At 41.9% G+C, this 26,650-nt stretch overlaps 1 protein-coding gene across 2 annotated transcripts in view; it reads right to left on the reverse strand.

Moving 5' to 3' along the window:
- Positions 1 to 14,225: 14,225 nt before the first annotated feature.
- GRB2 (growth factor receptor bound protein 2) overlaps positions 14,226 to 26,650 on the reverse strand; it is an 80,992-nt gene continuing 68,567 nt past the window's right edge. Inside the window, exons 5-6 of one of the 2 annotated variants that reach the window (XM_068264596.1) lie at positions 17,392 to 17,560; positions 14,226 to 16,215 (exon numbers count right to left, since the gene is read on the reverse strand). In XM_068264596.1, coding sequence (XP_068120697.1) covers positions 16,030 to 16,215; positions 17,392 to 17,560 — 355 coding nt within the window. In that variant the 3' untranslated portion in view covers positions 14,226 to 16,029. Of the gene's footprint in view, positions 16,216 to 17,355; positions 17,561 to 26,650 lie in introns of both variants that reach the window. The other variant, XM_068264595.1, reaches the window with a different exon arrangement.

The following is a 26,650-nucleotide window of genomic DNA, read 5'->3' on the forward strand; positions in this document are numbered from 1 at the left end:
GGCAGGGCGATCCGACTTCCCCCCTTTTTTCCCCACTAGGGGGATGTCCTGCTGGAAGGGGCTGATCGCCGCCGCGCTGCTGTGCCTAGCGGGGGGCTCCTCAAAGCCCCCCTCCGCAGTGCTATTCCTACCTCTGCCTCCTTCCCTCCCTCCCCTCTTCATTATGGGAAATCCGTCCTGCACTGCCTCAGATAGGCTTTAGCCTACCAGATGTCGGCGATCCCCGGCCAATCAGAGGCCGGGGATCGCCGCTCTCCTTCGCGGCGCTGCTGCGCAGCAGCGACGTATGTATGTAAACAGCGGGGAAGATGTTCCCTGCGTGTTTACATTTACCCTGCGAGCCACGATCGGAAGATCGCAGGGTGTTCACGGAGACACCCTCCGTGAACTGACATGGACCATGGAAACCGCTTTAGGATTCAGGGGCATACTTATGCGTACGCAGAATCCTGAAGTGGTTAATGCAAGTCAATGGGCGCAGGTTTTTTTTTTGGTTTTTTTTTTAATCCGCCGGCACATCACTGATGGTCAGAAAAGCGCTCACAGTGCGTCTCAGGCCTCATGTAGCGGGGCACCATAATAAAAGGGGATGTAGAAGAATTAAACAAAATAGTAAAAAAACAAAATCCACTGTCTAGCCAACTAAAGTAACCATGCCCACTTTTGAGAGAACATCACCTCCAGAGCAAAACAACCAATCATCCTTATTAACCTCTTCTTCCCCATTTTCACCATTAAAAATGCTTGTATTATTGTTACACTTTTACGGAGCAAAAAGTAGACAATGCAGAAAAAAAAACAAAAAACCTTTATTTCAAAATCAAATATTACCATACATTGTACCAGCAACATATTTCAGTTTGTGATAAATGGGAAAAACAAATGAATACAATTTGCAGCTTTTTGTTTTTAAAATTATAAGGTGTGAAACTGAGAACAAAAAAAAAACCCACAGCAATTTGTTTCTAGAAAAAAAAAAAAATAGATCCCAAAGAAAGTCGAAAGTCTAATCCCCCCTCCCCCAAACAAAAATTAAATCATCACTTCAGTGTCATAAGAAGTGAGAAAGCCATGTTGAATCAATATGCACATCGTTAAAATGTCAAAAGCTGCTCTGGTCTCCAGGGTGAAAACAACCTCTAAGTGTAGTAGATAAAAAAAGAACTTTACTGAATATAAGACAATAAATATTTTTTTTCTATAGTATTAATTTATCAATAGTTTAGTCAATGTTTGTCCATTGTAAAATCTTTCCTTACTTCAATTTACATTCTTAAATTTATCATAGATGGTGGCATCTTTACTGCCAGCAAGGTGCAATACTGTGGAATGTTTGTTGTTTACTGTGAAATGAGCAGGAACACCACCTGGTGTCCCAGAGTGCTCTGGGGCAGAAGGCTGAGTGACGGAATGGCATCATAGCCCAGGTCATATACTGATATACAGCAAAGTATAAATATATCAATCACACACAGTTGTGTTCAAAATTATTCAACCCCTAATACTGTAGAGGGTTTTAGGGAATTTAGTGTACATTTGTAATTTTGTTCAGAATTAAATCTTACAAGGACTTTTTAAAGAACCAAATGCAACTAAATTTACATCAATTGTTTTTGTAATACAGTATTAAATGGTTTTTTTTTGTGTGCGATTTCTTCATTGACACAATTATTCAACCCCTTAAAGACTACCAATCTTAAGAACATAAGAAAGTACATTCAAGTGTTTTTGATCAGGTATTGGATGTTAACAAGCAGCAATCAAGCATAATAAGCACCAATTAGGCAGATTTAAAATGACTGTGATACTCAGCTCCTTCTAGACATTTACTGGTGTGTTTACAAACGTGGTGAAGTCAAGAGAATGGTCCAGGAAGACAAGAGAAGAGGTGATTTCTCTTCACAGGAAAGGCTATGGCCTCAATCCACTAAGCTTATCTCCTGTCTTTAATAACTCTTCTAGAGTTGTTACCATGGTGATAAGGCATGTAGTATTCAGGAAACATTTTACCTCAGGCAAGCCTAAAGTTAACTCTTCTGTCTTTAAGTTAACGCTCCAATCCTTAAAATAACTCCAGAGTTAAAGACAGGTGTGTGAAAATAACTACAGAGGAGGTAAATTAACTACAGAGAGGGTAAATTAACTACAGAGGAGGTAAAATAACTACAGAGGAGGTAAATTAACTACAGAGAGGGTAAATTAACTACAGAGGAGGTAAAAAAAACTACAGAGGAGGTAAATTAACTACAGAGAGGGTAAATTAACTACAGAGGAGGTAAAATAACTACAGAGGAGGTAAAATAACTACAGAGGAGGTAACTTAAGGAATGAAGAGATAAGATTACTCTCTCACTGTGTGGAGGTAAGTTTTCTCTTGGCTTATTATCTCCAGCATGATCTTAGTGAATTGAGGCCATTGGCTATAAGAAGATTGCAAAGATGTTAAACATACCATAGGAAGCATCATTCGCAAATTCAAGGCAAAGGGTACTGTTGAAACGCTACCTGGTCGTGTCAAAAAGATGCTGATTTCGACTACTGTGCGCTACCTGAAGCGCAAAGTGGAGAAAAGTCCCTGTGTGACTGCTGAGGAACTGAAAAAAGATTTGTCAGATGCAGGTACTGAAGTTTCAGCTTAGACAATAAGGCGCACACTGCGTCATGAAGGCCTCCATGCCAGAACTCCCAGGCGCACCCCCTTGTTGTCTCCAAAGAATAAGAAGAGTCGACTGCAGTATTCCAAAAGTCATGTGGACAAACAACAAAAGTTTTGGGATAGTGTTCTGTGGACTGATGAAACAAAATTAGAACTGTTTGGGCCCATGGGTCAACGCTGTTTGGAGGAGGAAGAACATGGCCTATGAAGAAAAGAACACCTTGCCTACTGTGAAGCATGGCAGGGGGTCAATCATGCTTTGGGGCTGTTTTGCTTCTGCGGGTACAGGGAAGCTTCAGCGTGTGCAAGGTACCATGAATACTCTTCAGTACCAGGAGATATTGGATGAAAATGTGATGCAGTCCATCATAAACCTGAGGCTTGGGAGACGTTGGACCTTTCAACAGGATAATGATCCTCAACATACCTCCAAGTCCACTAGAGCATGGTTGCAGACTAAAGGCTGGAATATTTTTAGCGGCCATCGCAGTCACCAGACTTAAATCCGATTGAGAACCTCTGGTGGGACGTAAAGAAAGCAGTTGCAGGGCGCAAGCCTAAGAATGTGACTGAACTAGAGGCTGTTGCCCATGAAGAATGGGTAGATCGCTGCAAGACACTTCTGTCAAGCTATTCTTCACATTTAAAAGCTGTTATAACTGGAAAAGGATGTTGTACTAAGTATGAATGTCACTTGGGGGTTGAATAAAACGGATAAGGATGTGAGCACAGAAAAGACATTTGTGGTTATTTCATTATAAATATTATGTTATATTTGTCTGACTTACAAGTGCCTCTTTGATTTAATTGTAAACAAGATGACGGAAATAATCAAAATCAATGTCAAACTGTCCAAAACACAATGAATAATTTTGAACACAACCATATAATATTATATATATATATATATATATATATATATATATACACACACACACATATATATATATATCCCATCTACTAAAAATGCATTCACATGTAGACGCAGTATTGTGCAGGGTCACGGACGGGCTTGGCCGGGAGAGGGCGTGCGTGTGACCACACATACAGAAACGTCCTTATGTTTCCACTATTTCTCAAAAATAGATTTTGGTAAGTATGAGGTTCTAACCAGACACTGCTGTTAGGGGGGCAGGGATTGAGGGAAACACCATTACTTATCTAAGGGGGGGGGGGGGGGGGCTGCTCCTCAGGTTCCCCCATCGCCATCTTTGCTTCACACCAGACACACCGACCAGTTTCTATCCTTTGGCAGTCTCGCGAACATGCAAGTACGGTGCATCCCAGAAGATATAGTCCAGGAGATGAGAGTACTCGCATTCGAGGTCTACATTATGCGGCATGCATTGTGAGCTCATGCTCTCAACACTGCAGGAAGATACAAACTGGGGTCGGTGCAGCAGTTGCTAGGATCCCTTTAAAATCTAGGTTACTATTACTATAACTATAAAGAAGAGTTTTCGTGTAAATGTTTTTTTTACTAAAAAATATTACGGTATAAATCTATTGACAGAGACAACCAGTATATATGCTGTGAAGGAGTAAAACAGATTATAATTTGAGTTTTGTACCTATTCTTTAATTAACTGATGGGGACATCACCCCATACATAAGACTTCATCTATGAAATACAACGGGGAGAAAGAGGCACCTATGTTGAGAGCAACTAAAATGAAAAAAAGTTTGAGGTGGCTTATCTCAATGATGACACGTTCAAATAATTTGTAACGTGCTTTTAACGTGCACTTGGCAACGTGTTTTGTGGGTCTCAGTCCACTTCCTAGAAGAAAATCAAGCCAATGTTTGAGGTGTTCTCAAATTCTGAGTTCTAGATAAATCTCTTGCTGATGTCTCTACTCCTCACTATTACCCAATGGGATTGTAGGTAAAGGGTTTTTAAAGCGGAATGAAACGCAGCATTTCTTTTTTGCTCTAATAGATTATTTACAGCATATTATATACAACCAGCATTTTTTTTTTTACTAGAACAGCATTCAAAGGGTTACACACAGGATTTAGAAGCTTCCCTGCCAGCAAAGCTGGACGCATCCAAAGTGTAGATAATGTTATCTTGTGTTTAATTGTATCAAGTGAGGACGTAAATAAAATCTTCTCTGACACTGCCGGGTCTCCTGAACAAAGTGAGACAATTTAGAAAGCATTTCTGCTTGTTAGAACATGAATAAAGCAGTTATAAATAAAATGCGAAGTCAGCTTTCACAGCAAAAAAAAGTGTACTTTGGGAATGTATAATTTCTAAATGAATACTAATGCACAAAAGCTAATATAACCATATGGCATATAAAAAGTAGGAAAACATGTCTTTATTGAATATTATGTCAGGGTTTTATACCGCTTTAAATTAAAGGACCACTACATACCATGTGTTTCAGAGAATATGCATTGTCAATTACTTCCTACGTAGCTCTAATTTACAGCAGCTAATATAATCTGATGGCTGTGATCATCTTACCAATAGATTTTGGATTCTCAAGGCTTCCTCTATATTTAAAAGCTTTCTTTTATCAGCTAAAGTGCCATACCCTTCCCAAAATAGAGGGATCAACAACAGAAAGGCTGCACACCACGTTTGTACAGGTCCTTCCCAGGGCGTAATAACAAAAAAAAAAATGAAAACTTGAGAATCTCCCATGAGGAGATGTACTAACGCAAAACCAGTAAGAAAGAGGTTCAGAGCCAATAGATAAATAATACCTACCATGAGTGTCAGTTATATAGTAAATCATTCATTTAGTGGGATTTAGGACAAATGTACACACATACAGGTTTTACATTTTACAATTTATCATATTGGTGCTTCGAAGGACAGCTGTAGTGAGAACTTGAAGCATATGGAGGCCTGCCATATGTATTTCCTTTTAAACAATACCAGTTGCCTGGCAGTCCTGATAGTCTATTTGGCCGCAGTATTGTGTACAACACCAGAAACAAGCATGCAGCTAATCTTGTCAGATCTGACAATGTCAGACACACATGATCTGAATATGCTTGTTCAGGGTCTACGGCTAAAAGTACTAGAGGCAAAGGATCAGCAGGACTGCCAGGCAACTAGTATTGTTTAAAACAAAATAAATATGTCAGCCTCCATATCCCTCCCATTACAGTTATCTAAATGCTATTGTACTTGGCATAGGACTATCTTGAAGAAGTGAGGCTATGGGTTACCAAGAAACATGGTAATACCGTCAAAATAAATATGTCATATATATGTATACACTCATTCACCTGTGACTGCAGGTCCTTCATAGTCTTTTACACTAACAACTTGAGGGTTTTGTAGAACAGGATATCTTTAATGACCCTTCAGTTACAGAAGAGCATTTTATCACTGCTTGGGAAAAAACTGAAAACACGGATTGGCTATTTGAGGTGCAAAATGAATTGGGTTTTGGACCATGGCACATTGGTATGAAACATTTTTTTATTTCAATAATTTTGATATGTTGCAACGTGATGCTACAACCATTTTTTTTTCACTTAAGTGTACACATGGTACCCCATAATGTCAAAGTAAAAACAATTTTACACAATTATGTAAATTAAAAGAAAACTTAAATATTACATTTACATAAGTATTCACACCATTTGCAAGAACACTTGAAATTTAGCCCAGGTTACCTTCCTTTTTCTCTTGATTAGTACTGAGACGTTTCTACATCTTTATAAAAGAGCTCACTTGTGGTAAATTAAATTGATTGACATGTATTTGAAAAGAAACACATCTCTCTATGAAAGGCATAGTAGATGAATATGCATATTAGAGCAAAAAAAAACAAAAAACAAGCCATAAGGTTTGCCTGCAGGGCTCAGAGACAGGGGTTGTTGTAAAGTAAAAGATGGTGGGAGTACAATCATACTGTGGCGCTTTAAAGAGGATCTGAACTGTCCCAATTTGTACAATAAAAAAAACATACCAATTGAGTTATTGTGATCTCATGGGTCCCTCCTTGCCGTTTCCGCCACAATCCTGGCTTTTAGGCAGTGTTTACAAACAAAAAATATGGCCGCTAACCATGTGTGTGTGTGTGTGTGTGTGTGTGTATATCATGTTACAGTATACTACAAGCTTCTGCACTCCAGTCTGGGATTAGTCACAGTTTCTCAGCATGTGACAGGCAGCTCCCTTCCCCCTCAGCCTCACAAAGTGCATCACATACAAGCTGAAACTGAGAGCAGGGAAGCTGTCTGTGAGGAATAAACAAAGCACACAGAGCCTGGAGGGGGCGTGCATAACTTTTCCCTATTACAACAGAGGCAGCCCATTCTTCCCTGGTTCGACAAAGAAAAGAAGATTAGATTTATTACAGAGACAGTGCAACTAGAAAAGGCTGCAGCAATCCAGACCATATTAGAACAGGTATAGAAGAAAAAAGGCTGAACATTTTGTTACAGAGTCTCTTTAAGCAGCAGTGACTGGGAAACTGATCAGGTTTGAGGGAAAGGTGTATGGCAAGTACAAAGATATCCTAGCTGAAAACATGCTTCACAGTGATTAGGACTTTAGACTGTCCCAAAGCTTCACCTTCCAACAAAGACAATACAGGAGAGGCTGAGGGAAAACAATGTGAATGTCCTAGAGTGGCCCAGACAGAGCCCTGACTTGATCATCACTAAAGAGATCTGAACATGTACAGGTATGTCCACCAATGGTCCGCATTTCACCAGAGTGAACAACTAAAGTACTAGGCTCTGAATAGTTAAATGTTATTTTATTTTTTATAAACTTACAAAATTGTCTAAAATTCTTCTTTCACTTTGTCATTATGTGTACTAAGCGTAGATTGAGAAAAAAAAAAGCAATGCTATTTAGGTATGTAGAACATGGAAGAGATATAAAGTGGAGGAAAAGTGAAGTTTTCTTAAAGATTATAGAAAACTCAATTCCCCAAAAAATAGTATTATATTAATTAAGTTACCATAAGTTACATAAACATTCGGGGTAAGTGTCACAAACTGGTGTTACATAATTTGTTTTAAGAAAAAATTGACCAATGACCAGGAAATAAAAGCCATGTGGGAGGTTTTAGTCCTAAGAGGAGGGAAAGGAAGAGGAGAGAAGATGTATTACTGCAGCTCACAAATTGTATTATTCATCTTGGTGGATCACTGAAGAGGAGACCACTGATGTTGGGGGGACATTTGTACATATGATAGATGGTCACAAAAATCAATTCCAAGTTAGGAAGTAGGGTGATGAAAATACAGGGCTTTTTTTTAGCTTTACTAGCAGGCACTTAGTGGACTATTATGAAACAAAAAAAAAAGGACACAATTGAAATATGCACCATACATTACTTTTTCTATGTAGCTTCAGTTTATAGTAGGACTTATTACTCTGATGGCTCAGGACCACTTCCTGATGGGTTTCAAACTATTACATGTCATGTCCTCATGAGGATTCTCAAGCTTTTCTTTTCAAAACAACTTCCTGGTATGGACTCATACAAACATACTAGCCAGTATTCTCGCAAGCACAATATTCTGGCAGTTGACATGCCACTGCCATTAGGGTAGTGTATTGAAAAGAATGAAAGTAAACCCAAACTGAGTAAAATTATTTAAAATAAACACATTAAAATAAACACATGATGTACCTGCAAATGAATATTACATACTTACCTTGCTGTCGGTTCTTCTCAGAAGCTCACCTTTTTCATCTAACAATGATCCCTTCCAGTTCCGGCAAGGTCTTGTCAGACTAGTCTCTCCTGAACTGAAAATAAAAAGTCAAAACAACCATACACAGGTCATACTTACCACCTGTGTAGTCTACTCCTCAATCTCTTTCTCCTCTGCCGTGTCCTGTTTATCCACCCGGATCAATGGAATTCTCTGTCCTCCAAATGGCCATTACCCCATAACAGCTTCCTGGTCAGCACACTGTTAAACTGTAATATCTCCTACTTGAGCCATAGGGAAATATGGACATTACCTTGCACATTCAGTTGTAACTGACAGCTGCTGATATATAACTGACAGCAACTGGTATATTTCAGTTCTGACAAAATATTGTCAGAACTGGAAGGGATCACTGTTAGAAGAAAATGGTGAGCCTCTGAGAGGAACTGATGGAGAGGTAAGTATGTAATATTCATTTGCAGCTAAATCATGTATTTAAAATAATTTTACTCGCTTCAGGTTCCCTTTAACCACTTTACCCCCGCCCGTACGAATTTCTCCGTCCCTTTTTCCATCCTTTAACCCCCAGGGACGGAGAAATCCGTACTTTCTGCGCTCCCGCCGCTGCCCGCCCTCCCGCTCGTAAACACGCCGCCCGCCGCTAGTAAACACGCCGCCGCCCGCTCGCACGGAGATCAATGAACGGGAAAATCTATTCCCGTTCGTTGATCTAAGCCCCGCAATGATCCGCTGCTCTCCGATGGGCAGCGCGATCATTGTGAGAAAAAAACAAACACTCACAGCCTCCTAGTACTTCTCGCAGGTCGCAATAAACAAAAAGTTACTGTTGCCATCTTGTGGCCAAATAGTAAAACTACACCCTAAGCATTTTTTACATAGAAATAAATTAGTGTTACACAAAAAAATAACTCATTACCTCCCACACTCCCCATTTTATTTTTTTTTGTAATTAAAAAAAAATTAAAAAATTTACAATTAAAAAAAATACATAAATAGTTACCTTAGGGACTGAACTTTTTAAATATTTATGTCAAGAGGGTATAACACTGTTACTTTATAAACTACGGGCTTGTAATTAGGGATGGACGCAAAACTGAAAAAAATGCACCTTTATTTCCAAATAAAATATTGGCGCCAAACATTGTGATAGGGACATAATTTAAACGGTTTTATAACCGGGACAAAAGGGCAAATACATTTCATGGGTTTTAATTACAGTAGAATGCATTATTTAAAAACTATAATGGCAGAAAACTGAAAAATAATTAATTTTTTCCCCACATTTTCCCATTAAAACACATTTAGAATAAAATAATTCTTGGCATAATGTTCCACCTAAAGAAAGCCTAATTGGTGGCGGAAAAAACAAAATATAGTTCATTTCATTGCGATAAGGAATGATAAAGTTATAGACGAATGAATGGAAGGAGCGCTGAAAGGTGAAAATTGCTCTGGTGCTCAGGGGGTAAAACCCCTCAGTGGTGAAGACCCTTTTTCACCCCTATCAGTTGCTGTCAGTTATAACTGAAAGGACAACTGATGTGCAAGGTAATGTCCATGTTTCCCTATGGCTCAAGCTATATGACTGGTTAAGGGAGTGCTGACCTGCAAGTTTTTACGGGGTCATCACCATTTTTAAAATGGAGGATGGAGCATTGCATTGATCTCGGTGGACAAACAGAGGATGCAGGAGAAGAGAAAGAGATTGAGGAGTAGACTACACGGGAGCAAAGTATGATGTGTGTATGTTTATTTTGACTTATTTTTTAGTTCAGGTTTGCTGTAACCTTTCAGATGCACTTGTCTCATTAGAAAGTGGATTAAAGACATCAGAATAATACTTAGCCGCATTCAAAGTGCCTGTGCTGTGCCAGCAGATCTATTGCTGGGCAGATTCTGAGCCTTTCTCAATGCAATGGATCCACTGCGTAATGAAAATGCATGCAGCGTTGAGCGATGCAACGGATGCATTGCCATTACATTGTATCGCAACACATCTGACTGCCAACTGAGGCGCTGACACAGTGCCTTCACTGTAAACCTAGCCTTACTGTGAATGACCACTATATAGGAAAGGCATTTACAGTGCATTTTACCCTGGGTCAAATGTACATCATTTACAGTGCTGCCCATAATTATTCATACCCCTTGCAAATTTTGACTTATGGCCCATACTCACGGGCTACAATTGTCGCCGCAACATGCGGCGCGCGCGTGTTGCGGCGACAGGTCGCCCGTGAGTATGCGGCGTTGCACGCGCGCGCGCCCCGAACTGTTGCCCGTCGCTGATGTCGCCAGGCGATTGAAACTTTCAATCGCCTGGCAACAGTCGCCGCCGCAACTGTCGCTAGTCCGCGTGAGTACGCGGACTAGCGACAGCAACATAATAATAAATAGACGGCGCTTCCGGCGGGGGGAGGGACAACAGCGACAGCTTCCACCGCATCAGTTGCTAGGTCCCTCCGCCGTGTGTATGCGGAGAGACCTGGCGACGAGCTGTCGCTGACCTGTCGCGCACACGCTCCCGTGTGCAAGCGACAGGCAGTTTAGTTGCCCTTGAGTATGGGCCATTAGTTACTTTTATTCAACCAGCAACTCATTTTTTTATGGGAAAGGACGTAGGTGTCTCCCAAAAGATAAGACAATGTACAAAATGCATTATTGTGGAAAAACAACATTTCTCAGTTTATTAAATGTTAGCAAAAAAGTGTCCAGTCCAAAATTATTCATACCCTTCACAAACTGTGAAGCACGGGCAGCACGGTGGCGTAGTGGTTAGCTCTCTCGCCTTGCAGCGCTGGGTCCCTGGTTCGAATCCCAGCCAGGGCACCATCTGCAAGGAGTTTGTATGTTCTCCCCGTGTCTGTGTGGGTTTCCTCCGGGTACTCCAGTTTCCTCCCACATCCCAAAAACATACAGATAAGTTAATTGGCTCACCCCTAAATTGGCCCTAGACTACAGTACTTACACTACATAATTCATACATAGACATATGATAATAGTAGGGATTAGAATGTGAGCTCCTTTGAGGGACAGTTAGTGACAAGACAATATATATACACTGTACAGCGCTGCGTAAGATGTCGGCGCTATATAAATACTAAATAATAATAATAATAATAATAACTGTCACAGTCTGTGGGAAAATGCAAAGTTCTACGTACTAAGTGGTTGACTACCTTGCAACCCAATCTTATTGGGCTCCCGGTTTCCCTCCCGTCCTTTTTTCTACCTACCCTAGCCCTATGGCTAAGACAAAGGAGCTCAGTGAGGACCTGCGGGTGCGCATTGTGGCTGCTCACAAGTCAGGAAAGGGCTACAAGGCCATTTCTAAATGTTTTCACGTTCCAGTGGCTACAGTGCAAAGTATTATTAAAAAATACAGTATGTTCTGCACTGTGGAAAATTTCAGAGGATGTGGTCGGAAGCCAAAAGTGACACCTGTGCTGACCAGGAGGATAGTGAAAGAGGTGATAAAGAATCCAAGGATCACCATCAAGGCCATCCAGGTGAATCTGGGCTCTGCTGATGGCAATGTCTCAAGGCAGACAATCCAACGGACACTGCAAACTGCTGGGTTCCACTGATGCAGAACAAGGAGGACACTTCTCCAGATAAGGCACACAAAAGCTCGCTTGGCCTTTGAAAATGCTAATCTGGACAAAAAAAGAAGACTTCTGGTCTTCTGTGAAACAAAAATTGAATTGTTTGGTCACAATGACGTTTCCTTCATTTGGTATAAACAAGTAGAAGCCTTCAAACCAAAGAACACCATTCCTACTGTCAAACATGGTGGTAGGAACCTATGCTTTGGGTGCATTTTTTAGCCAATGGACCAGGGAATCTAATCACAGTAAACACCACCATGAAAAAAAGAATACATGGAGCATTCTCAACAACAACAGGTAGTCTGCAGAGGAACTTGGCCTTGGCCACCAATGGACATTTCAGTATGACCATGACCCAAAACAGACAGCAAAGGTGGTGAAGAAATGGTTAGCCGACAACAACATTAACGTTTTGGAGTGGCCCAGCCAGAGTCCTGACTTGAATCCAATTGAGAATCTATGGAAGGAGCTAAAGATCAAAGTGCTGGCAAGAAGACCCACCAACCTGAAAGATTTGGAGCTCATTGCTAAAGATGAATGGGCAAGAATACCCATGGAGACATGCAAAAAACTGGTCTGCAATTATTGGAAGCATTTGATTGCTGTAATAGCAAATAAAGGCTTTTCTATTGATTATTTAGAAGGGTACGAATAATTTTGAACTGGACACTTTTTGCTCAAATGTAAATAAAAGCTGAGCAATGTATGTTCCACAATAATGCCTCTTGTACATTGTCTTATTTTTTGTTAGACACGTCATTTCCCATCAAAAAATTACTTGCTGGTTGAATAAAATTAACTTTAAAGAGACTCTGTAACAAAATTTTCAGCCTTATTTCTTCTATCCTTTAAGTTCCTATACCTGTTCTAATGTGCTGGATTACTGCAGCCTTTTCTAGTTGCACTGTCTCTGTAATATATCTAATCTCCTTTTCTTTGTCAAGCTTTGTTGAGCCAGACATGAATGCACTGCCTCTGCTGTGATAGCGAGAAGTTATGCATGCACCCTCCACGCCCCCTGCAGGCTCTGTGTGTGTGCTTTGTTTATTAGTCACAGACAGCTCTCTGCTCTCAATTTCAGCTTGTCGGAGGGGGAAGGGAGCTGCCCATGCTGAGAAACTGTGAGAATTCCTGACTGGATATATATACATATACACACATATACACAAACTTCACTTCCTGGTTACTGGGGATTAAGAGCCAGGATCGCGGTGGGGACCGGCAGAAACGGCAAAGAGGGATCCAGGAGATCACAGTGACTCAAATGGTATATTTTTTATTGTACAAATCGAACAGTACAGATTCTCTAAGTCATAATTTGCCAGGGTATTGACTGCTTTTCGGAGGCGAGTCCACCGCTGCCTCCCTAGCACTTTTAAAGTTTTTATTACATTTTATCCTGCTGGCGCCTCTGTTCTCTAGTCAACATGCCGTGTCCACCCCTGGTGGAGGGGTGACCCACCCCTACTTATCCTGATCTACAGAGAGCGACATCTCAATCCTGAGTGAGGACAGGTCTAATCTCCTCACCTGCCTATACAGTGGTTGCCTAGGTGGTAACCCATGTTTGTGAGTATACGTATCTCACTTCTATTTTTTTCACGTGTTTCAGTACAAACTACACTATATCGGGCTCTCAGTGTCTCCCTTTATTTTAAAATTTGCCAGGGGTTTGAATAATTATGGGCAGCACTGTATACGTGTCTATGTGCATTTTACATTTAACAGTTTTTTGTTATAGTAGTTACTTAACCATCACTGTTACCTTACAAGCACTATGAATCCTGACAGGTTTGGTGTATTTAATTTAGCCTAAAATATTAAATGAGGTCACTAACAGGCAGATGAAGAATACACATGAATTTTATTACTATTCACAGTTAATAGCTATCTACCAAATGATGCATTGATGATTAAATACAGAAGCGGTTCTTATTTAAACATGGATTTGAGATGTGTGTATGTATGTGTGTGTGTGTGTGTGTGTGTGTGTGTGTGTGTGTGTGTGTGTGATATATATATATATATATATATATATATATATATATATATATATATACACACACACACACACACACACACACACACACACACACACACACACACACACACACACACACACACACACAATTCATCTGCAACTATGCAGGGTATACACAAATCCCCAAATACACAATCATATGGTCCCAGTGCGTTCCTAACCCCATTCACATGAACCTGAAGGCAACAAACAATGAAGAACGAGACAAAAAAAAAAAAAAAAAAAAAAAGTTGTCCAGAGAAAAGGACTGAAATAAGGATTGCTGTAGTACTGAGGGTATTTATTACCATAGTGGAGTATTTTAATATTACAGAAAGAGAATGCCTACTGTTTGCAAGTCTGCCCACTTTTATTTTTACCACTGTATAAGGACCATCCATAGGATTTGTAATCCGAGTATCACACCATTAACGCTTATTTAGAATCCCAGGCCCTCTGTAAGGGTTAATATCTTATGCAACATAATAAAGCTGCAGTAATGAAAGTTTAAGGCTCAATATGATACACAATGGACACCTCATTTTTGCACATTATGTATTACCGAACAAGCTCACTTCATCTGCACAGATTATATATACTGCATGGGAAACAAAGTCCTTCTATATACTATTTACACTTAAAGCCCAACTACACCCAAAACTTTAATCATAGTTTGGGGAGAGATTTCCTATCCAGACAGGAAAAGGGTAAATTTCTTCGACAGACACTACACTGAAAAACTCTTTTGGTTGAAAGAAATGTAACCAGTTTTTTTTTTTTTTTACTGCTGTTGCTCATCTGCTCCGACTGTTACAGCACAGGGGTTCAATTTTTTTTTTTTGGGGGGTGGGTCACAGGCACACAAACCAAAAGGATTTAATCTCAATGGGGAATAAAGACAGATTCAATAGACTGGCACAATCCTGACTATCACAACATGGGGGGGAAAAAAGTTTTGGCAGAAGTTGGACTTTTATGGACCAGAACAGGTCTGTTTTATTCATTAGCTGGGTAAATTAAGTGGAAAATGGAATGGATACATGCAAATTGTTAAGTCTGTAGTGCTTTTAAGAATTATACATTTTATTATTTCAGCAGTACAGTAACCTTTCATCAGTCATAGGCAGAAACTGAAGACATTCACAAGCTTTAAGTTGCAAGCCATTCCCTGTGAAATGCAGGAGCATTGATACCTTATTTATTCCACGATTTTCTAAAGGAGTCAGAAAAAAAGTCTCTGTTCAAATTGTATGAACCTATGTGGACCGTTAGAAAGAATAGAAAAATATTTATGACGTAAATTAGATGAACTGTCAACCTAACAATATTTTTTTAATTTTTTTTTAGGAAATGGGCAAGATTTGCATAGAGAGAAAATGGCAAGTTTTTTTTTGTACATTTTATTTTACAGGTGTGTGTTGCATCGAGAATAGTGCAGAACACACACATGCATGTTTGACAGGATAGGCATGATGAGATATAGAACAGGGGAAGGAACAGCAGCAGGAATGGGAATTTGAAAATATAAAAAAATGCTTGTTTACTGTTTAATTTAAAGTGAAGTTTTGGCATTCTAAATCAAAATATCCATGATTTCCTAACTCCCCTCCCATTGAGCCTGCCTGAATTTGAACATTCCTTACCCACCCCCAAATTATAGTCCCACGTGGAGCCAAGGGGATCTTTTCGCATCAAAATACTTAGAGGCAGCTGTATATAGCACAGACAGACAACTGGGTTAAACCAGCACAAACCTGGAACTCTTGCTTGTCCATTGTTTTAAGGAACTATGTTTAGTGCCAGTCACTGATTTCTTTCACCAAAATCTTATTTCTCAGCCCACAAGAAATTCCAACCTAAGTCTGTTACATGCATACAATGGTCCTCCAATGTCATCATTGTGCACTGTGCACTGCTCCCCTAAATTGGTGGATTTTTATTACCTGCTCCTAAACCAGTCTATTTCTGCTCTTCTATTTTTGCCTTGACCAATTCTATTTGTATGCCTCTAAGCCTCCCACAAATCCCACCCAGATAAGTCTGTCTGTGCTCCTCCTTGGCTTCTGGTCCTTTGCAGGCTCTAGTTACAAGTTGCGATTTACAGGTGTGACATAGTTGCGAGGAAACATGCCAGTTTGACCGTGACATGTCCCTTTCCACCAGTTGGGATCGGAGTTGTCCACGACTTGGATAAAGTCTCCTCTTCTGAATCCAAGCTCACCATCTTCCTGGGGGTCAAAGTCAAAGAGTGCCTGAACATAGGTTGGTTGCTGCCAGGGTGAAAAAAAAAATCAAAGATTATTAGTATAATATAGATGTAATAACATGATATTAATGATATAATCCATACTACAAAGTCTTACACCTGTACTTGGAAGATATAACCTTAGAACAGAAAATTACCAAGTGGACTGAATGTCAAAACACACATAGTCTGATTTATTAAAGCAAGTAAAAAACAGGGCAGTCTGTCAAGTTTTTACTGGTAAATCAAAGATTCTGATTGGCTTCTCTGGAAACTCTACTGTGAATCATCCTGACAAATCAGCCCCAATATATTTTGACTTTGTTTTAAAGGGCAACAATCTCGAAATTCGTAATATTTTAAATGCATGTAAACGCATACAAACGAAGTACATTTCTTCCAGAGTAAAATTAGCCATAAATTGCTTTTCTCCTATGTTGGCGTGACTCACAGTAGGTTGTACAAATTTGACAGAACCGACAGGTTTTGGACTAGCCCATCCCCTCATGGGGGATTCTCAGGGTTTTGTTTATTTTCAATGAAGAGCAGTAGCTCTGTCCAACTGCCAAAACGGTGTGAAGAGAGCAGAAAAGCCAGCCAGCATCATTGTATAAATCCTTTTCAGGAAATCCTCTATAATAAAAGCAGAGTCCCTGCTTGTGCTGTCTCTGTGTAGCTGGGTCTGTGAGTTTTGCTGCTGCGCATGTGCGCCGCACGGACCCAGCCTCACAGAGACAGGAGGATGGGGCCAGGGAGCCGGGCAGGCACGTGAGCGGCCGGCCGCACGCGCACAGGAACATAGGGCGGCCGGTGGTGAGAAACACAGACCCTAGAGCCCGTTTTTAAACGGGCTTGGGTCTGCTAGTGTCTTTATAAAGAATAAAAGCCTTGATGAGATGAAAATCAGTTCTGTCAGATTTCTACTACCTACTGTAAGTTACAGCAACATAGGAGAAAGGTAGTTTATGGCTGATTTTTCTCTGGAAGAATCACTTATTTGTATAGGTTTACACGTATTTTCAATTTCACAATTTTTTCTGATAGTGGTCCCTTAAAAGAAAATAATTCTTAACATTTCTGATATTTTATTAAAACGGCATTTCATTATTAAAAATGTCTCTATATAAAAAAGTACACCTTTCTACTAATTCCCCCCTCTATATACCTGTGGTAAACTTGTGGCTCTGTCTCCCCCGTGTACCTGTGGCACCTGCTCGATGTCACGTAAGAAGATCTGCTGATTCCGGGACACAGATGTGGACCGATGGTAGTCCACCAGCTCATTCAGAGAGTTAAACTTTACAACCCACAAGAAGTATTTCCCTGCCCCATCTCGAAGAACCTTGAAATGCTGTACATCATTGCCAAATCTGCAGGAAGGACAGGAAAATTATCAACTGCTCCTACAAAAATGTTTGCAAACATGTGAACAGTGTACAGGTGGCTAACATTGTTAATCATTATGAAGTTCTTAATCAATGTTAACCACTTAAGGACCAGAGACTTCTGGTTTGAAAAAACACTGGTTACTCACCGGGTAACATTCTTTCTAGTGATCCTTTAGTCTAGGACAAGACCCCGAGAGACATTCCCACCCACTCAGGAAGTATTTGAACCCCCATCCTATAAAAGAAAGGCTGCAGCAATCCTAGTCACTAATAAATAAGAACTGTCCAGAACTAATCACTTTCCCAGCATACTGCTCTGGTACCTCCCTGTTCACATAAATTAATGCTGCAATATTGTCTGAACTTACAGTGACATGTGTGCCCTTCAAAATAGCATGTGCTTGTATCAACGCCAGTTTGATAGCTCTCAGCTCCTTCCGATTGGAGGAAAACACTTTTTCTCTGACTCTGACCACTGACTCTGAAATCAAGATAGTTTGAATGGGCTCCCCAACCCCTTCCATCTGTGGTAATAACAGACTCCTGGGGAAACGGCCTAAGATTCCCTTGGCTTAGATTTTCCTCCAGCATCCACTATGCTAATTCTCGGATTACTGAAAAAGGTAGAACAAACTCCTTGTCCAGTGAACCCGGAGACCTATCCCAATTCTGCAACTGAAATTTTTGTAGAGGTCTCATTCGCGCCAGTGCCCATTGAACTGCCGCAGACATGGATGTCATGGGACTGATTGTTCTCATCACCAACCTCAAAGAAACTTTTGGCAGCTGTTGCAACACCGTGACTGTTTTGATCACTTTCTGTAACTTTTCTTGTGGAAGGAAAATGTTTTGAACTCTCGAATCCACACTCATTCCCAGAAATATAATCTCTTGTGAAGGCGTTAACACTAACTTCTCCTTGTTCACCACCCACCTCAGCCTAGACAAATAATCCAGAGTCAGATTTAGGTGTAATAAAAGCATCGACTCAGACTTCGCAAAAATCAGAATGTCGTCTAGGTAAAAAATCTGTACCGCCTTCTCTCCGAGGTACCAAAGCTTCTGCCACAATCTTTGAGAAAATGCGGGGTACTGTGCTTATTCCGAAGGGAAGACACGCTAACTGGAAGTGGCACAGAATGCCGTTCAACCATATGGCAAACCTTAAGTATCTCTGGGAATAAGGGTGAATCGGCACGTGCCAGGATGCATCTGTGAGGTCTATGTTGACCATGAAAGCCCCTACCTCCAGAAGGTTTTTGACCGAGTGGACAGACTTCATCCTGAACCTTTTGTATTTCACAAAAAGGGTTCAACTTCTTTAAACTTAAAACAAAATTTACTCAACTGTTTCTTCACCAGAAACATCTAGGTATAAAACCCATTCCCGCGATCTGACTGAGGAACTGAAACAATTACTTACGATTGACCATGTCCCTCAGAATCGGAGCTAATGCCTCCGCCATAGTCTGAGTGATCAAAAACCTTTTGGGAGGTTGAGAATCAAATTATATTCAATACACTATTGTCACAATAGAATGAATGTATGAATTGCAGACTGATTCCATCCAGTATGCACTGAACAGTCAACCCCCCCCCCCACGGCCGAGTAGTTGTGATTTTTTTTATTTTCTTGAGGTTTAAGAAGAAATGCTCCATTATTTTTGCTAAAGGACCATCCCTTCGTTTTCTTTTGACTCGACTCCTGACCCTTAGGTCTACAAAAAGGCCATTTAGCTGGCAGCGTTTTCTTCCTTTGGAAATGTTTTCTTTTTGCTCGAAGTTCTTCCCAAAGTGGCATCTAATTCTGGTCCAAAGTAAAGACTACCTGTAAAGGGCACCATACACAGTCTATTCTTTGAAGTTATACTGCCATCCCATGTTTTTATCCATACTGACCTTCTGATAACATTGGCCAAAACTGAGGCTCTGCAGTATACTTAATGCCTTCAGCAGAGGCATTCGCCTAATAGCTAGCTCCTTTAAACAAAACTGTGAGGGCGTGTAACAACTCCTCTTTAGTACACCTCTTCCTCAATTTTATCTTTAAGTTGATTTAACCACAATAACATTGTTCTGGATACACATGTGGATGCTATGGTAAGCCTAAAGAGAGCCGAAATAGCCTCCCACTCCTCTCCTTTTAGAAAATGCATCAATCTTTTTATCCAAAGGATCTTCAACATTAACCAAATACTCAAATGCTAATTCATCATCTTTAACCATTTGAGAAAACTGTGTATCCAAGCTAGGACATTTTTCTCAAAAATTCACCTCCTCCTCACTGAAGGGAAACCTTCTTTTCATGGATTTAGACAAAAGTAATTTCTTATTAGGTTCCTTCGATTCATTAACAATAGATTGTCTAATGGACTTATGTACTGGAAAGACACTCCTTTACTTTCTTGACAGCCTTCATATAATTTATCATGTGGTGTGAAAGGGTCCCTGAGCAGTAGATATAAATGAAATTGGTACTTAACTGGGGCTTCCTCCAGCCCACCGTAGGCCGCGAGGTCCCCCGGCATCCTCCTGGCTCCTCTCCTGATCCCGCTGGCAACTTCGCTACCGGCGACACGCAGGACGAATATCGGGCCAACACTTCCTGAATGGTGACGCACCGCGTCATCACGCCGGCCACTATACGTCACCACAGCGGCCGGCGTGACAGTCCTGCGGCATGCATGCTTTTATAACTATGAACCGCGCATGCGCAGGACTGTCACGCCGGCATGCCTGTTGCATCTTAACGGTATACTGTTTATACTCCCCCTTTTCATTTGCCTGAAGAAGCAGGGTTATACCTGTGAAACGTGTTGCAACATTTTGTGGAGTATCAAAGAATCTGTCTTTTTGAAATTAAAAGTCTATGGGCTTGATTCACAAAGCCGTGCTAACTGTTTAGCACGGGCGTTTTAAACAGTTAGCACGTGAAGTGCCGTTCGCGGACTTTTGCGCGCGCAACGTGGCGTGATTGCGCGCGCAAAAGTCTGCAAATGGCACTTTACGTGCTAACTGTTTAGCACGCCCGTGCTAAACAGTTAGCACGGCTTTGTGAATCAAGCCCTATGTGTCTGCTTTAAGGAGGAAAGTCCCAGCTGCTTACCGGTAGCCGTGTTTCGGCGAGTCCTCCAGGATGGCTAAGGATGAGACATTGTCTGCTCCCTCCCCAAACGGAAACACCTGCAAGAGTTAAAAGTTTAAGGCACTGCCCTATAAAGGACCTCCCCTTCCCTGTACATTCAGTTTATACTAGAGTAATTCCCATTTCATCATACATACGTAACATATCTAATAATAGGGTTGGGAACTAAGCAGCCATCCTGGAGGACTCGCCGAAACACGGCTACCGGTAAGCAGCTGGGACTTTCTCCCATCGTCCTCCAGGATGGCTAAGGATGAGACAAACGAGAGATTTACCTTAGGGAGGGATGATGGCTTGTAACACTTTACGTCCAAAACTCTGGTCTTGGCTGGATAGCAGCTCCACTCTATAGTGCTTCACAAACGTTCTATGAGAAGACCATGTTGCTGCTTTACAAATTTGTTCCAGACTCGCTCCTGATCTTTCTGCCCAAGATGCTGCTAAAGATCGAGTGGAATGGGCTGTGATCTTGGAAGGGGCTGACTCCTGTGACTCCTTATAAGCCCAGCAAATCAGTTGCTTCACCCATCTAGCTATTGTTGCCCTGGATGCCTGAAGCCCTTTAGATGTCCCCATATATGAAACAAAGAGATGGCTAGACCTCCTCCATGGTGCTGTCCTTTCTAAATATGTTAAGATACATCTCCTGACATCCAACTTGTTCCACTGGACCTCTCTATCATTTTGCGGATTTGGGGAAAATGAAGGTAAAACAATTTCTTGTGTACGGTGAAAAGCTGTTGACACCTTTGGCAAGTAGGCGGGGTCAGGTTTAAAGACAATCCTATCTGGGTGTATTACCATATATGGGTCCTTAATTGATAACGCCTGAATATCTCCTATTCTTCTGGCTGAGGTTATAGCTACCAGGAAAGCGACCTTCAACGTTAAATTCTTTAATGGAGTGAGAGCTATAGGTTCAAACCTTTCTGTCGTTAAAAAATTTAGAACCAAGGATAAATCCCAAGGTGGGACCAACTTTTCAGGTATAGGCTGAGTTTTTGCCACTGAAATCAAACAATTTTTAACAAAAATTTCCTTAGAAAGCGGTTTATGCAAGAACACTGATAATGCAGATATGTGTACTCTTAGGGTGCTTACTTTCAGCCCCATATTTACCCCACTCTGCAAAAATTCCAAAATAACCGTAAGATCATCTGATCTAAACCCCTGCTTTTCTTTCCAGGAGGAGTAAGCCTTCCAAATTTTAATATACTTCTTTCTTGTAGACAACTTTCTGCAGTTTACTAGTGTAGTAGCGACCTGACTTGAAAATCCCTGCTTTATCAATAAGTTTTCTTCAATATCCATGCTGTTAATTTCAGCATCTGGAGGTTTGGGTGGTACATAGACTTCTGGATCAGCAGATCCTGCCTGTCTCCCAGGTGCCAAGGCCCCTCCCGGGTCAGGGATTGAAGGTATGGAAACCATGACCTTCTTGGCCACCATGGTCCTATGAATATTACTGTCGCTTGAGACTGTTCTACCTTTCTCAAAGCCTGTGGAATGAGATTGAATGGCGGGAACGCATAGAGTAGCTGTTCTGGCCAGTCCAAGGTCAGCGCATCTAAGTGACTCGAGGGTACCGATGGGTGGAGAGAAAAATATTCCTCCAGCTTCGCATTGTGAGGAGATGCAAAGAGGTCTATGGTTGGCCAGCCCCACTTGTCCACTATCTGCAGAAAAACTTCCTGTTTTAACTCCCATTCTGACTCCTGAATCGGAGCCCTGCTTAATGAGTCTGCCCAAGTGTTGTCCTTCCCGCGAATGTGGACCGCTGTGAGGGATATCACATGCTGCTCTGCCCATGCCACTATCTCTAGAGCCAAATCCTTGAGAATCTGATTTCTGGTTCCCCCTTGTCTCTTCACATAAGATACTGCTACCACATTGTCGGAGAACACTAGTATCTCTCTTGAGATTACTTGATTTTGGAAGTGGATAAGGGCCAACTTTATTGCCATCAGTTCCCTGAAATTCGATGACCTGTGTGCCATATCCTGGCCCCAAGCTCCCTGGACTTGGTGCGTGAGGTAATGCGCTCCCCACCCCCAAGAACTGGCGTCCGTGTAAATCTTTTGAGGGTGTTGTTGTATCCAGGCCCGACCCTGTGATAACTTTTGAGGGAGTAACCACCACTGAAAAGATTCTAGGACCTGATCTGGGACTAACACTAGATCGTCTAGAGAAGACTGTTTCTTGTTCCAAATGGTCAAGAACCAATGCTGGAGTTGTCGGAAATGGGCTTGCGCCCACTCTACCGCTGGGAATGTGGAGGACATTTGTCCCAACAATGACATTATCTCTCGAAGAGACACTCTGGTTTCTGTCGTAAAATACTGTACCTTTTGTATCAGCTTCATTTCCTTGTCCTCTGGTAGAAATACCTTTTTCTCCTCCGTGTCCCATAGTAGTCCTAGAAATAATCTCTGTTGACTGGGCACCAGGTGGGATTTTTCCATACTTATTAACCAACCTAGATTTCTTAGGGTTTGCAGAGAGAAACCGAGCGTTTTCTCTAAGGCTGCTTCGGATTCTGCTAGGAACAAAAAGTCGTCCAGGTACGGTACGACCCTCACATTGTGGAGATGTAGAAAAGCAACCACTTCCGCCACAACCTTTGTGAATATTCTTGGGGCTGACGAAATGCCGAAGGGTAACGCCCGGTACTGATAATGGCATAGGGATTCTCCTATCTGTACCGCAAATCTTAAGTACCTTTGGAATTCCGCGTGGATTGGAACATGAAGGTACGCGTCCTCCAGATCGACAGTGGCCAGAAAGGCCCCTGGCCAGATTAGATTCCTGACTGAAGAGATGCTCTCCATGCGGAACTTCCTTTCCACAATGTGAGGGTTTAGGGGTTTTAAGTTTAGGATCATTCGATACTTCCCGGAATGCTTTTGAATTAGGAATACCTTTGAGTAGAACCCCCGAAACCGTTCCTGAGGTGGTACTCTTACAATTACATTCTTTTGTAGCAGGGATACAATGGATTCTCTTAGAGCCTCTGCCTTTGCTGGGTCCCTTGGGGAAGCTGTTATTAAACGGCTGGGGGGAGGGAGGGACTTGAATTCTATTTTGTAGCCGAACTGGATGAGATTTAGAATAAATGCGTTTGACGTTATTTCCTTCCAGCAGTGGGCAAACTGGGTCAACCTCCCCCCTACCTGGTACTGTATGTCATTTGTTGGGCTTTGGGGCAGGGGTGCCGGGCTTATTGAAGAGAAAGGACGACTTACCTCTCCCTGCATTGTAAGTCCATCTTCTGTTTTGAAAAGTACCTCTAACTCCCTGGTCCCTTCGTGGTGTTCCTCTCCTATACTGAAATCCTTTCTGGACTGTCTTTTTCCTCTTATCTGGGAATTTTTTCCCCCTATTAGAGGATCTTTCAAGGACCGTATCGAGATCCTTACCAAACAAAAATTCTCCTTCAAATTCCAAGGCACATAACTTATGCTTTGACGTAGAATCCCTGTCCCATGTGTTGAGCCATACTGCCCTTCTGGAAGAATTTATAAGTGCTGCAGCCTTTGCTGATGCTCTCAAAGTCTCTGAAGCCGCATCTGCCAGGAATGAAACTGTTTTTGTCATGACTGGTAAGGATTCTAGAATTGTTTCATGAGGTGTCCCGTCAGCTAATTGCTGTTGCAGACCTCTCATCCAGTTATCTAAATTTCTGGCTAGGCATATTGAAGCAATGGCCGGCTTGAATGCAAAGGAAACCGCATCCCAGGCCCTTTTTAATAGTGTTTCTGCCTTTCTGTCCATGGGTTCCCTAAGCGAACCCGTATCCTCAAAAGAAAGATCTGTGTTTTTGGAGTACTGGGCTAGGGCTGCATCCAGCTTTGGACATTTAGCCCATGGGACCTCGTCTTCCTCTTTAAACGGAAACCTCCGTTTAAAGGATCGGAGAATGAATAATCGTTTCTCCGGGTCCTTCCATTGTGATTTAATTAAGTCCTTAATGGAATCATGAATTGGAAAGGTTTTGAACCCCTTAGCTCTCAGTCCTCTATAAATATTATCTTGAGCAGATACTGTAGGGGAGTCAATTTTAATCTGTTCGGATTCATAGACTGCCTTTAAAAGTTCCTCAGTTTCCTCTCCATTAAAGAGATATTTAGGAACTTTAATTACCACCGAATCATCTGCATCTGAAGCTACTGCTTCCCCTTCCTCTGACTCATAACCCGAAGCTTGAGATAGAGGATCATTTTCTGCGTTCTGCTGAGTGCCCTCAGGTCGAGGTGACTGAGCCGGCAGGGTCAACTGAACTCGTGGAATAACTGGTAAATTAGGAGTAGAAGGCCCTGGCTGGTCCTGGTTTTCTACCGGGTTAGCCATAAGGGCTGTTCTGAAAGCGGAAAATGTACTGGTCATTTCCTCCTTCATTGATTTGACTAGGTCTAAAAGAGCCACAGTAGTCTGTACTGAGTCCTGCTCAGTAGTTCCAGGTTTTTTAACAAGGGAATAACACTTTTTGCATATATCCCGAGTAGCCCCTTCGTGTAACTTTACATTACATTTATGGCATCTCAGTCTTGCAGGCTGAAAAACAGATAACAAGGGGCCCTCAGCATTTATACTCAGATATGTAGGGATATCAGCACAAAACTTTCCCTCTCATACCTGCTCCTGCTGTGTATCCTCAGGCCGGGATTCTATGGCTGCCGCTGCGGAGGTCTGCTGCTGCTCCATGCTGGCGTGCTGACCGGCGTCCCTGTGTGTGTCTCTTCGCGCTAAATGCGCTTCTGCCAGAGCGAGGGTGCCGCCCCCCAGCCTTCCCTCACTCAATCCGTGGCCAGCGGAAGTGACGCGTAACGTGACGCGTACGCGTCTGACGTCACATCCGGGACGGCGCTAACCGCCGCCATTACACAGGGAACTTTGAATAGGCGGCAATGGCGGCGATCCTCCTTCTGGACAGACGACTGCAACCCAGGTACCTCTGCCCCTCCAGGTTGTAGCCAAAGCCGGGATCTCACCACCCACGGCCTCCACCACCATACAGGCAAACCCTAACCTAATACATGGGCGCCCCAGGCATACCACAGTATAAAATAAAGAACTAAGCAGGTGAAACGTCCAGGTGAAATGGGAAACAAACAAAAAACTGAATGTACAGGGAAGGGGAGGTCCTTTATAGGGCAGTGCCTTAAACTTTTAACTCTTGCAGGTGTTTCCGTTTGGGGAGGGAGCAGACAATGTCTCATCCTTAGCCATCCTGGAGGACGATGGGAGAAATCCCACCGCTGTCTTCCAAGCAATTTTTAACCCTTTTAGTTTATTTTAATCTTGCTGGTAAAGTCTACCTGAGTCTCCTTTAAAGAAGATTTAAACTTATCCAAAGTTTCTGCCACCTCTGCTCTAAAAGCCTGCAACATATCTTTAACATAAATGTTTGGCTCCTCAGCTATTACTTGCTTAGAGCATGGTTTACATAATGTTTTGTCCCAATCTGATGGCAACCTTATATTACAAATAAGGGACCGCTTTTTTTTTGCTTCTCAGGCTCATTGCCCTGCAAAAAGAAACAGAATATATTCTAAGTTCGCTATTCTGTTGCCAATGCCCCTTTCAAAGTCCACAAACACTTAGTTGTCACCTTTGAAGAAGCTGGCGTGTCTTTCCCTTAAGTCGACAAGACCCCACACTTTCCGCAAGCACACATCTGTAATGAAGAGAGGACGCCAGCGTGCCTCTCAGACTCTCTTAAAACCCAGCTCCACCGGAAATGATGTGTATGCCGTGACGTCTGTGAATATAACTCATTCACAAAACAAACCCGCCAGACTCACTGCGCTGCTGACAGCTGCTGCATACACACGCCAGCCCAACTCCAGACAGCCCACCTCCAACTCAGTAGACCTCAGAGATCGTAGACACCTTCCTGTTTCCTCTTCCAGTGTGAGAAAGCGAACCAA

The sequence above is a fragment of the Hyperolius riggenbachi genome, chromosome 12 (genome assembly GCF_040937935.1).
Source record: "Hyperolius riggenbachi isolate aHypRig1 chromosome 12, aHypRig1.pri, whole genome shotgun sequence".
Lineage (NCBI taxonomy): Eukaryota > Metazoa > Chordata > Amphibia > Anura > Hyperoliidae > Hyperolius > Hyperolius riggenbachi.